This window comes from Notothenia rossii, assembly GCF_949606895.1.
Source record: "Notothenia rossii genome assembly, chromosome: 11".
NCBI classification, from domain to species: Eukaryota; Metazoa; Chordata; class Actinopteri; order Perciformes; family Nototheniidae; genus Notothenia; species Notothenia rossii.
In genome coordinates this window covers 43,587,281-43,599,737 of record NC_136910.1, presented here as the reverse complement: position 1 = coordinate 43,599,737, position 12,457 = coordinate 43,587,281, and the positions used below count along the sequence as shown (strand labels likewise).

Below are 12,457 nucleotides of genomic sequence, written 5' to 3'. Positions count from 1 at the left end.
CATTAACCCACCACACAAAATACTGAGTTATATTGCACTTTATTACGACAGTGAATGTCTACAAATTAATAACATTAAAAATAAGATATTACAAAAAAAGTGTGCAATTCGAAGAAAACACCCTCATCTATACAGTATTTACATTTCAACATATGCATTGAAAGGGGTTCAGATCACTTAACATCACTGTATTGATACATTCTACTTGTTTTTTATGCTGCCAAGTTTAAACAGAATGACAAAAGAGGTAGTTTCACCAAAGTAAAAAGAAACACCTTCTGTCGCCTCCTTGTATCATGCATGAGATCACTGTATGTCAAATGTAAAGTGCAACTGCAATTCTTCAAAGATCTTTTTTTCTTCCTGAATTATTTCTTCCGAAACCTTATATTTCTGCAAACCCAGGTCATTCCGTCCTGAAAAGAAAAATAATATTTGTGAGTACTTCACTTTGTATCTAAAAATCTCAGCAATGTAAAGTTTAAAAGCAGATGTTCTTTTCTTACATCCAGACGCAGCAGCATACTAAATTACAATACCTTCAAGTAAAGTAATCAATGCAATATTCTGTAAGTTCTTAATACCCAGAACAGAGGCAATTGGTGCCACTCTGCAGCCCACCCTGTCTCAACCCTTGCTGTATATGCATGTGTGTTTGCTGACAGTGTGTACTGTATTTACCTGCAGTCCCTCAGCAGTGGCTGCTGAGCAGGCCTGGACCTGCCACATGCGGTCTCGGATCGTGTGCAGACTGAGACATTCTGCCAGCTCAGACGCTGGGGTGGCAGTCATCAGATCCTGCTTGTTGGCAAAGACCAGCAGTGGCACAGCAGCGAGCGTTTCCTCCTCGAGCAAGTCAGCCAGCTCCTGCAGGAACAAACAAACATATGGCAGAAAACTAAATAATACAGATTTTTGGCTTAAATTGCAGTCAATATTGTTTAAAATGAGAAATGAATAAACTGTAATTACAATCTGTAACTCACATTTAAAACATCTAGAAATAATGTAGAAAGAAGCAGTTTTGCATCTCACCAGACCTGTCTCTTCAAACCTTTTCCTGTCGGAGCTGTCAATCACATAGATCTGCAAACAACACAGTCATAGACATTACGATCTATACATCTCAAAATGTTCAAAATAGGTAAAACTGCTTGGCTTAAAAGTGTGTTCTTATTATCATACTTTACTTTACTTTTGGGCACATGGGAATATACTATTATTTGTATATATGGTTTATTTTATTTTAGAAAAACAGTAATCTTATGTGCCAAATAATTTTTAATTATAGCATCTCAGAAACCATCAAGCATTTAAATCAATGAGATCACAACAAGTTGAATATCATATAGAAGTTATGCACTCATGTGAAATGGAAAAACATCAAATATACACCCGGTTATGAGATTTCCTATTTTGTCTTGAATCAATTTTTAGTAATTGTAATGTAAATACGTCAAGACTTTAGACTGCTCAGAAGAAATGGTGTTGCATTTTTCCTGAGCATACTAAAGATAGTCTTTGGGCTCACATGAGTTCATTCCAGCTATTTTTACAAACAGGTAAGCACATCAAAGCGAACCTACCAGTACATCTGTGTTCTCAAAATAATTCTTCCAGTAGGGGCGGATCTTGCGCTGACCTCCTATGTCCCACACATTTAACTTGAAGCCAGATGATTGAACGCTCTTTATATTGAAACCCTATTGAAGATAACATGTGTATCCATGTGAGGAAATGTGTGACAATGGTAAAAAAATATTATATTTCCACAGCGTGAGATTCAACTTCTGGATGTGTGCCTTTGTGTACTTGTGTGGGGGTGATGTGGCTGATATCTTCCGCCGCCAGCTGTTTCAGCAGAGTTGTCTTGCCAGCGTTGTCCAAGCCCAGCAGCAGTAAGCGCACCTCCTGATCTGGGGTCGGCTTCAGCCTCCGAAGAATGGACAACAGGCCCTGCAGTTGGATCAGAGTGCATGTTAGAGCAGGCTCAAAGATTACATATAACCCTGGAAGCAATTTCTCATTTCATTGTTACATGGTCTAAGCTGTATGAGGTAAAGCCCCATTCATCAGAGGCCATAGGGTTTGGCATAGGAACCAAATGCAGCGTGCACAGGAGGTTAAACACTCACACCATAGCAAGAGCTATCTAAAGCATGAGGACTTAGCTGTGAGCCGCTTGCAGAGACCTACACGAGCCAAAAGCTATCATTGGCCAAGATTAAGCATGTGCACAGGGAGTGGGTGTTGTCCAGAAGGCTTTGGCTCAAGCAGTCACTGCACTCCCACTGACCTGAAACATGTGCAATGTGCCAGATGTAGAGTCTTTTTTTGTAAATATATAAATGGACACACTTATTGAGGCATTTACTGGCTAGTGCACATCTTTTTTTTTTAATCTTAAAACTCAATTGTTTTCTCTGGCTTGTTCCTGATTGTGTAACTTAATATTGTGTTGTTTTTACAGTTTGACTTCTTGTTTCTAGAAGTTCCTCTGTAACAACTGGTTTTAAACGTATTCAATCAAAATGTGGTGCAAAACAAGGAAGCCTGCATATACCTTTTTCCATGGCAGACAATGTCAAAATATAAAAGGCACAGGTGTATTTAAAACATTGCAATTTGGGAAGTCCCTGGTATTGTGCATGCTGGTTCCCTGGATTATCTTTTTAGAATATGTATTGGAAATGAGTCACCTGCTCTAAGAAATATTTTTGGACACTGACAACTTAACGGTCACAGAAAAGTAAAGGTGTATTTTATCTACCTACATAATTAAGTTTGGTACAATTCAATTACATCTAACTCTAGCAATGCAAGACAAACATAAACAATACAAGTGTTAATCTATGCTTGTTTTGATAATATAATAAATGTCCTTATATAGATGACACAATTATACCAGATGGACATTCAACTATGAATCATAACAATAAAAGGAGATAGTGGTGGTAAGTAGAATACGTTTAGTAAAAGTAGATGTGTCCTACTGGTATCTCTTTTGGCTGCCATGACATGTTAGCCAGCTGAAGCTAACAAGTTACAGTAACACACACTTAAAACAAAAATACAAAAATATAAACAAAAATGTTTAAAATCTGTGACTCCAAAGCAGCCAGTGCTGTACAGTTTTAAACTCACCATGTTATCCTCAGGTGCTGTTGGTACTGTGACCCTTTGTTCAGACTGAGAGGATTAACATCTTTCTAACCCATGCTTCCTGTAAGAACAGCTGTTAACTTCTGCTGCCAGGAGAACAAAGACGTCAGAGTTAACAACGGGACAGGTGGGTGTCTCTTGGCACAAGACAGACATTTCTTACTGTAAATGTAGTTTTCTTATTGATGAATTGTTTATATATTTCCCTTTTAAAGCAATATATTTAAATGTTTTAAGCAAAATGCTAATCTGAGCTAGAGGTTAGAATTCAGACATAAGATCATATTTTCCTAGCCTTGGTGCATTTGACCTTTTTTACACCCTACATTTGCTAAATAGAGATTATTCATTTTTCCCATGTCATTACTTTTTGATCTTATAATATTGTAATGTAATATTATATTTGTATTGTAATGTAATATTATATTTGTATTGAGAAATGCATCAAGTTTGTTCCTTTAGATAACACTCCTTAGTATATATAGTTTTGAAGTAGAAAAGGTTTATATGGTTTTGTAGCTCATCCTGTCGTGCTCATCCTGTGATTCAATGATTTCCATGTTTCCAATTGTGTGACAACTGACAAGCATAACAAAAGTGCTCTGCTGTTTCCAAATGTAGGTAGCATATACCAGAGATCTAGGATAGTACATTAACTCACACGTTATTGTGATTAATTCATTTGCAGGATAAATAACAGGACTTGAACTTGGATTTTGTGAGATCATACCTTTTCACACATGCACATACAGCGCCCTCTAGAGTCCATTTGTCGTCGTTTCTCTTTACTACAGTCGTGCTGTTTCTGAGTCAAGGAACAACAAAAACATGTCCGAGTGCGACAGACTGAAGCTTCAACCCGCAGTCCCCCTCAACAAGACATTTCATTGACCGACTGCTTTATGATTCCCGTCGTGTCAACGGCCGACACCCCAGCAAGATGCCGCAGAAAGCACTGGGATCCATTGTAGGTCTTCTTTGTACCGGGACCTGTCTAGTGCAGGTAAGCCGCCGCTAGTACACCCAGGGTCGGCCGAGGCTTCCAGCCGATGCCGCTGCTGCCGGGGTGGTGAAGGCCTTTAGCCGAGCCTTTTTGTCTCCTCCACAAAGGAAACGGGGCACGGTTCGCTCCTGTATCCTGCAGATGACGTCAGTTAGGCAAAGTTTTGATTTATATTTCGACAGTTTGATTATTTCAGTTTTAACTCCAAGATACATGGCTGTGTTTTATCACCTGGATTTAACAGTTTTAACCAAGGGTATCAAGATTAACGTTAGCCGTTGTGCTAACTGGTACCCTGCAAATTGACGTGTATGTTAGTAGTTGATGATATTAGTAGTCCCAGTTTGTCCGGTTTGCTTTCCTGATGAAACACAATTTTAACTTTATTCAAATTACGTTGACAATATTGATACACTTGCAATGAAAATGTAACATTTGTATTTGTACCAACGTTTATTGGCGTAACTTGCTGACCTCTTTTGACCAGTAACAGTGACGTTACACTCTTCTATTGTCATTATCACATACTTATTTAAATTACAATTTAATGTTAGTAATTCACAATTTTAATGTATCATTTGCAACATTTAGCAGTGATGGTTGTTATTGCCTTGAGCCTTTTATAAAATGTAAACGTCAGTGTCTTTTGTCACTGTTATTTGTTACCACAACAAGCAGTATTTTATTCTTGTACAGCATTTATTTTCACTTTCTGTTTTATCTGGTCTTGGTCTATTTTTCATGTATATAGTACTTCTCCTGCATTACCTGAACATTGGTCACTTGCAACATTCTCATGCACAATTTTATTTCTATTCTGTTTCTTTTTGCATAATGTTATTGTTTTATTGTATTCTGTCTTATTTATAGTTGTGTTGCATTGTTGAAAGGGACTGGGACTCAATATTTGCTTTACCCTAACTACACTGTAGTTAGTTATATGACAATAAAACCTTTGGCTCTTGAATCTTTTGCCTGTATGCGTACAGAAACTAATTTACGCAAACAGGCTAAACTAATTAAGCCTGTTTGTGAAAACACAGTAAGGTTACATTTGTCAGTTTACCGAAAGCCACTCTGCAGTTTCTTGTTGACCTGTGTAATTGACTCTCACTTTCTGTACCTCTTGTGTGTATTTAAGGGGAAGGAGTTCTGTTTCGGGGTAAACAATGAACAGTACCGCTGTGAGATGGGGTACTGCTGTGGAGAGACTGAGTGCTGCACCTACTACTACGAGCTCTGGTGTAAGTTCCTATTGTTTAGTTGATTTATTTCTCCTTATTCTATATTAACATTAATCACACAACATTTATTTGTATCCCATCACTATTGTCCCACTAAATTCAGATTAAAGAGAACATACTCTTAGATTTGTGTTGATTTGTGCCTGATATTTACTCCAGAAATTAGTTTAACTTTTGCAAAAAAATAACTAGAAAGTAAAAACAGTTGCCAGTATTTGATGATAAGATGACAGTGATTCTCTCACCTCTCATAGGGTTTTGGTTGGTATGGACCCTGATCATCATGCTTAGCTGCTGCTGTGCTTACCGACACCGGAGGGTTAAGATGCGCCTTCAGCAGGAGCAGCGTCAACGTGAGATCAGCCTCATGGCCTACCAGGGAGCCTCCAGCTCCTTCATTTCCCCTCCACCGCTCAATCTAAGTGAGTAGTCTTGGACGTAAAGATCCCTCCTCCCAGAATGTAATAGTCAGATGGATAGGGCATATCTGATTTTGCATACACACAAGGAGCAGCTGTTCCCTGCCCTTTGTGAATGAAACAGCCACCTTGTACTCCGAGAGAGATATAACCTTTGAATTAGAGGTGCTGATCCTCATCCTGACCTTGGTATACCCTGTTGCAAATTGCTTGTGTGTGTATTGGAGAGCAAAGTCTCAGTTGTCAGTACGGCATCAGACATCAGAGAGGCCACCCTAATGTCAGTTGAAAGTTGATATCCTGCCCCTTAATATCACAAACAAGGCTGACCATGCTGCTTGACTTGATGTCAAGAATGTGAACACAACTCTGACTTTGAGCATACACAGACAGTGACTAACATAGAGACCCTGACAAACATGTTTTTGTGTTCCTCAGGCATGCCGTCCAACAGCACAACTTTAAACATACAACCCTGATTTATGCAGTGATATTACCATCTTCAAATGTATCTTCATTTGATATGTATGTGCATGTAAACTTAGTGATTGAGTGCTCTCAGGGTTGGTTAGATTAGCTTTTGACAAAGGGAAAGTTGATCTGGTAGATACACACAAATGTAGCACAGCGTTTAAAAAACCCCTAAAACATTATGAAGCAGTTTCACAACCTCCAACCCTCTTTTCTACTTGTAGAGTGTAATAATATCCCAGTAAAATACATTTAGAATATTTACCTGATGCACTTTCCTTATCAATACTTAAAACAACTTATTTTTAAAGCATGAAAAGTATGTACTGCCACTTATGGAAATGTTGGTTGGATGCTAAAGCTTTCTGTGTATGCTGACTTTTAGGGTTCTGGAACGACTGCAAGCTTCCTGACTATGAAGAGGTGGTCGGTCACCCCCCAACACCGCCTCCTCCTTACTCTGAAAACCCCCCTGAAGCCACCCCATCACTCCCTCCACAATTGAGCCAGCCAGTTGCTGCAGTGCCTCACCCCCTGCCTGAAGCAGCCCCGAGGGACGACAGTCAGGCTTCAGGCTCATCCCCAGATCTGGAAGCTGTGTCGGTCCAAGCACAGTGTGTGGTAGAGGAGAACGTGGAGGCTTCGCTCGTTGCGGCGGAGGAGGAGGAAGAGGAGGATGAGGAGCTTATCACTCGGCGACGCCACGTGACCGGTGACTCAGGAATTGAGGTGTGTGTTTGCCAGCTGGACATAGACGAGGGTTCAGGGCTTGAGGAGGAAAGCGATGAGGAGCACCGGATGTGTAAGGTCACCGGGCAGGACTGCTGCTCCGGGCCCCGGCAGCAGGCCTTCAGACAGAAGCAGCGCACCCCCGAGCTGCCCAGCCAGACCGCCAGCACCAGCACTGGAGACCACATGGTGTGACCCCCTGCCTACATAACTAACTAACTAACTAACCAACCAGCCAACCAGCACGGCTTTCTGCTTCACGCAGGGAAATATATGACATATCTGTTGCAATCATCATCATCATCATCATCATCATCATCATCATCATCATCATCATCATCATCATCATCATCACCACATTATGTTTAATTCTAAAAATTCTAAACTAACGCAGGCGTGACGTCAGGGCGATGATGATAACTAATAACACATTATGTGGACAAACTTGTGGCATTTTAATTTTTTTTGCTTTGCTTTTCTTTAGTGGGGAAACCAGCAAACACACTTGGATGCTTCATTTGTTCATAACACCTTTCATGAGGTAGTGAGAAGGCAGCGATTGATTGTGACTGAAACCAGAATCCACTGTTTTCTTCGCTCCTACCCTCTCCTCGAGCACTGTCATCATGTTTCCGTCTCTGCACTCTCCTTGGTCAGGACATTTTGGCCAACCTTTCGTCTGACATTTTACCTCCGGAGGGACGGTCAGCTTGGAGCATACCAACATGGTCAACAACATTTCTCCCTTGTCCGTGCTATGACTCTGAAGCAGAGGAGGGAAAAGACAAACCAGAACTGGATGAACCAACCAGAGCACACGTTTCTTTTCCCCCAGAGCTTTGTGTTCGTTAGTGCGTGTGTGTGTGTGTGTGTGTGTGTGTGTGTGTGTGTGTGTGTGTGTGTGTGTGTGTGTGTGTGTGTGTGTGTGTGTGTGTGTGTGTGTGTGTGTGTGTGTGTGTGTGTGTGTGTGTGTGTGTGTGTGTGTGTGTGTGTGTGTGTGTGTGTGTGTGTGTGTGTGTGTGTGTGTGTGTGTGTGTGTGTGTGTGTGTGTGTGTGTGTGTGTGTGTGTGCTGTGAAATATAGAGCACAGCTGCACGATGATGTCAGCTCTGAGGTCATGGTAACCAGCCTCTGGTGTCAGGTCTGTGGGACTTTTCGCATCTAGAGGGGGGGGGGGGGGGGGTTAAACTCACAAACAGCAGAGGAGCGATACCAGAAGGAGTTTTGTCTTTTGTTTTAAGTGTCATACACCCCCTAGCCCTTTTTCCTCTTCGTTATTCATGTTGTGGTCAGCAATTGGCATAACTGTAGGTAGGGAGCGACCAGCTTTTAATGATTTATTGATTGTGTGCTCATCATCTCCCTACTTTGGTTTCTGGCGGCATTGCATTCATTGTAATGGCCAAGAGGGCTTGGCACCATTTTGTAATTCACAAAAAGCATTTTCTCTGTGTTAGCGTTTCTTTATTAACTGCGTTACGTCAGAGCATCATCCTCACTCTAATGTATAGGTTGGATGTTCATAACGAAGGATATACCTGCTTTTTTTGTTCATTTTATAACCAGCTATGCTTCAGTGAATGCCGCAGGTGTCACTATTATTGCAACAAAGCTCCATGACGGGGGCTGCTAGAGTGTGTTCCAGTGAGTGGATGTTATAGTGCAGTAGGGACGGGTTGAGTCTTGTGATTGAGTTGTGCTTGAATATCTTTAAAGTGCTGAAGCATCTGGTTGTAATACTTTCTCAGCACTAAGGTGGATTAGCTATAAAAGCACTGGTATTTTGCATGAGGCATGAATTTCTGTGTTTTAAAATTTGATTTGATTAGTATTTTCTAGCCATTTTTGACTTGCTTTCCTCATTGTTTCTTTTAATGATAGTGGGCTACAGTGGCTACATATCTGTGTACCAGATGTTGGGTGTAAAGAAATAGACTGTGGTTTGGTTTTAGCTGCCCTATATCAAGTTGTGTTGTAATTACTGTGTGCGCCATGCAATGCCGTTGTGCATGGATGTTAGCTAGTTAGCTGATGCTGCCCCGGCACTGTGTGGCCCCGGTAGCTCTTAGCAGTGTGATGGATTTGCAGTGGTATTTTCCGTTGGCAGCCAATTGAGGTGGATGCAAGCTCTTCTCTGCAGCCAGTGTTGGCACAGCTGCAGAATCTGTTGTGATTAACAGCAAACTCCTCTGTGTTGCATGTTGTTTGCCCATTATACTGTACAGTATGTATTCAAAGCATAGCAGTAAAACTAGTAATTGTTGGATAGGAAAACCACCGCGAAACAAAATTGTAAGATAAAAGTCTGTCCATAGCGCAGTAGCTGATAAGTCAGTAAATGTTTCGTTAGGGCATTTAGTTTGTCCAACAGCCTTTGATACTGTGTGTCAAAACGGGCGCATTGTAAAGACGGTCAGTCATTCTGCTTCAAAGGAGATCACAAAGTACTGCAGCCTTTATCATTTTGGAGTGTGTTACCTCTCTGGTGCGATACTCTGTTGTATATAATGCATTAAACATGTCCGAGGCACAGTAACCTAACTTCCAGTTATCATTAACAGGTTGCAGACGTGTTTAAATCAAAGCTTCTATTCATACTTTTCCAGCAGGCTAAGTGGGGAGTAAAAGCCTGCTTGCCTGGTGTATTTATTCAGTTATTAAAATGAATTGCCATGTCTCTTTTTATTTTCAGCACTAAAACAACTCTGTCAAAGACACATTTTGGAAATTCTTGGCCTCTTAACATGATGCGACACTGGGTTCTGCACCACGATTCATATGATAGGGCCCATAGGAAAACAATACAAGAGAGCGCGTGCACCAAAATATCAATATAGAGGGAAAACAAAATGAATGCATGGCTTATTAAGGTTAAATCATATTTAGTTTCATTTTCATTGACTTCATAAGTGCTGTTGCAAGGTTTGTGGTCCTTGTGTTGTCGAGTAGGTGCTTAAGCATGCAGTCAAACTAACATGACGACGACCTTTCCAGAGGAGCTGTTACACTGTGAGCTTGACTGCACACAGAAGTAATAAAAGACATTTTTTGACCAACGCACCTCAAGCTGCCTTGCTGCATCTCTAGAGAGCAAATGTCTTATTTATGGAGCTGCACAATAACAATAATACCATGCGGCGTGCTACTGCCTTATAAGAGTAGATGTAGTTTCTCTCCAACGGTAATAGTTTTGTTGTTCTAAGCATGGTTGCTTCAGAGCGGAGTGTTTTTGTATCGATAGAAGAAAAAAAAAGCTTGTTCCGAGAAAGTGTGCTTCCTTTATGAGAAGAGGATGTGGTTTGTAAACATTTAAAGCCACAGGATTTAAAGCGACACACGTTCTGTAGTTTTGTATCTGAGGGTTGGTTTTGTCGAAAAAAAACAAAACCTGTCTAGTTAGTTAAATGTGGCACTGATGGAGTTAGTGATGACCAGATTATGCGATTGTTTTCGTCTGATATGGTCGAACTTAGTTTGTTATATTAACTGGCTTGAAAGCATGAGTAAAAAAACCATTTAGTTTTTGTTGTTATTCATCCTTTTTGTGTTTGGAGGGTGAAAATGAACTCCTACAAGAGATTGCTTTTCAACCTTTTTACTAAGGTGCATTTTTGCTTATTTCTATACATATTTAGACAAAATAATAGGGGAAGGGGGGTGAGGAATAAGGGGAAGGATAGGGGGTTCTTTGGTGATTAGTGAAACTGGAGGTCCATTGTTTTTTTCTTTGCCAAAAACTACCAGGCCTCCCTGGTTTTCACACGAGGTTAAGGGCTATATCAGTCATCAGTCGTGGACACATCCATCCATTTCACCGTGGGATTGGTCTTCTCTGTGCTGATCACTTAAAGCCACAGTTGCCGAGATCCACTCTCTGAACATGTGTTGGTTTGGATGTTCTTTCAATGTTGTGGTGGAGCTCATATTTAACAGCTGATTGTATATGACTGTGTACGTTTGTTTTATAGGCTTAAACTTTGCCTTTCTGTTTTGTCGACAGAGGTGCGTGATGCGACATCCATCCCCCCACATGACTCTTTCTTAGCTGCGTGTTTGGGCGTTTTCTCTTTGCCCCGTTGGCTCCTCATGGACCACCAGCCTCTGTCTTGGTTACAAAAACTGTAGCCAAGCGCTTCGCTTGTGGACCCTTGGAAACAGGAGGGCACATCCACTCATGCCAGACAGATTCATTTACCAAAAGTCACCTCCATGCTACACAGATCGTGACTTGTTTCACCCGTGTGTGTGTGTGTGTGTGTGTGTGTGGTTGTGACGATTTGGTTTCCCACTCTCAGGGTTATCACGCAGTGCTAGAGTTTTAAATACAAACATGTTCCGCCTCATGATGCCAAAGCAGTTCTTCCCATTGTTGTAAAATGTCTTTTTTTTTCTGCATCACGCATCTCTGTAGTCTATATTGTAGTTTACTCAACTAGGCTATGCAAAAACATTAACCTACTGTTATATGCTGCGACCCCTTTCCCACTTTCTCTGTTACTTGTCTGTTGGCACCAGTACGAGCAATATAAATGAGTGCTTGTGGCACTGCACTGTACTGTAATCTTCTATTGGTGTGCGTACATGTATTTGTTTAAGAAAATGTGTAAAATACAACTTGTAATGCTACTGCATTGATGTGGTCAGAATGTATGCGTCAGTGTGAGGGGCAATATGTATGTATATCATTTCCCCGTCTTTTTGGCTTTTCCAACCACTAACACTTCTACACCTGGCTCACAGATAAACCACATTAGTAAGTGGATGAAGCCAGAGTAAAAAGTTGAATATATTGTTCATGTTGGATGAATTCCTTCCTGATATCTTTAATCTGTATTCCATCCCTCAGTTTTGTTGCACTAATTCGATTCATTGGTTTTCTCAGTTTTAGAAACGGGTTTCTTCTTTCTCCATCTTGATGAATTTTCTCTGACTGTTGCCTTTAATCCCAGCTATAACAAGTCTATCAGTTTCAAACGTTTTGTATAATAAACAATTGAACAACCTCAACATGGAATGCAGTCGGCTTGCATTAAACCAGGACACATTTGGCTGTTAAGGAACATTTTGAACTAAAGGTGTATTTTCTCTGTAAACTGAAACATATTCTCAACCTTACATAATAACAAACAGATGGGGCCGCCACAGTTTAGCTATGTGGATTTTCTTTTTTGGCCAAATATCAGAAACAGCCTAGTTTGAGAAGGAAGCAGGCATCTTCAAACAGGCAACAGACTCTTTATTGTTTCCCCAAAAACTTTAAACAAGCCAAAATGAGTTTATTATATTATGAATTGAAGCACTGAATGGTAAAAATGCTTTGGTTTTAGTATGAAGTCTGCTATGTATTTGTTGGGTCATCATTTGTATTTTTTTTTTTTAATAAAACAAAGATTGGCACTCAAATGAAGTCCTTGCCATTTCTTGACTCC

The 12,457-nt window shown here is 40.6% G+C and overlaps 2 protein-coding genes across 4 annotated transcripts; one reads left to right on the top strand and one right to left on the bottom strand.

Annotated features, from left to right (window-relative positions):
- Positions 1-20: 20 nt before the first annotated feature.
- LOC307025835 (ADP-ribosylation factor-like protein 3) lies at positions 21-4,031 on the bottom strand. 3 transcript variants are annotated; one of them, XM_079660751.1, is made up of 7 exons: positions 3,893-4,031; positions 3,145-3,248; positions 1,813-1,956; positions 1,587-1,703; positions 1,036-1,086; positions 682-867; positions 21-416 (listed from the first exon to the last, which is right to left on the bottom strand). In XM_079660751.1, exons 2-7 carry the CDS (start codon positions 3,145-3,147, stop codon positions 369-371), a joined length of 549 nt encoding a protein of 182 aa, XP_079516877.1. In that variant the 5' UTR covers positions 3,148-3,248; positions 3,893-4,031; the 3' UTR covers positions 21-368. The 3 variants fall into 3 exon arrangements, with proteins under 3 accessions (XP_079516877.1, XP_079516876.1, XP_079516875.1); XM_079660750.1 differs by having other exon boundaries at positions 3,145-3,245; XM_079660749.1 differs by lacking the exon at positions 3,145-3,248 and having other exon boundaries at positions 3,893-4,020.
- On the top strand, positions 3,950-12,431 carry wbp1 (WW domain binding protein 1). The gene is made up of 4 exons (XM_079660748.1): positions 3,950-4,165; positions 5,307-5,409; positions 5,664-5,831; positions 6,685-12,431. Exons 1-4 carry the CDS (start codon positions 4,103-4,105, stop codon positions 7,221-7,223), a joined length of 873 nt encoding a protein of 290 aa, XP_079516874.1. The 5' UTR covers positions 3,950-4,102; the 3' UTR covers positions 7,224-12,431.
- Positions 12,432-12,457: the final 26 nt, after the last annotated feature.

Bases quoted from the DNA above. Each gene is read 5' to 3' on its own strand.
- wbp1 (XM_079660748.1), top strand. From the start codon at position 4,103: ATGCCGCAGAAAGCACTGGGATCCATTGTAGGTCTTCTTTGTACCGGG. The intron at 4,166-5,306 runs GTAAGCCGCCGC...TGTGTATTTAAG, and splicing joins CCGGGACCTGTCTAGTGCAG to GGGAAGGAGTTCTGTTTCGG. The intron at 5,410-5,663 runs GTAAGTTCCTAT...CACCTCTCATAG, and splicing joins CTACTACTACGAGCTCTGGT to GGTTTTGGTTGGTATGGACC.
- LOC307025835 (XM_079660749.1), bottom strand. From the start codon at position 3,931: ATGGACTCTAGAGGGCGCTGTATGTGCATGTGTGAAAAG. The intron at 1,087-1,586 runs GTAGGTTCGCTT...TGTTGTTTGCAG, and splicing joins TTGAGAACACAGATGTACTG to ATCTATGTGATTGACAGCTC. The intron at 868-1,035 runs GTGAGATGCAAA...TTGTTCCTGCAG, and splicing joins GGTTTGAAGAGACAGGTCTG to GAGCTGGCTGACTTGCTCGA.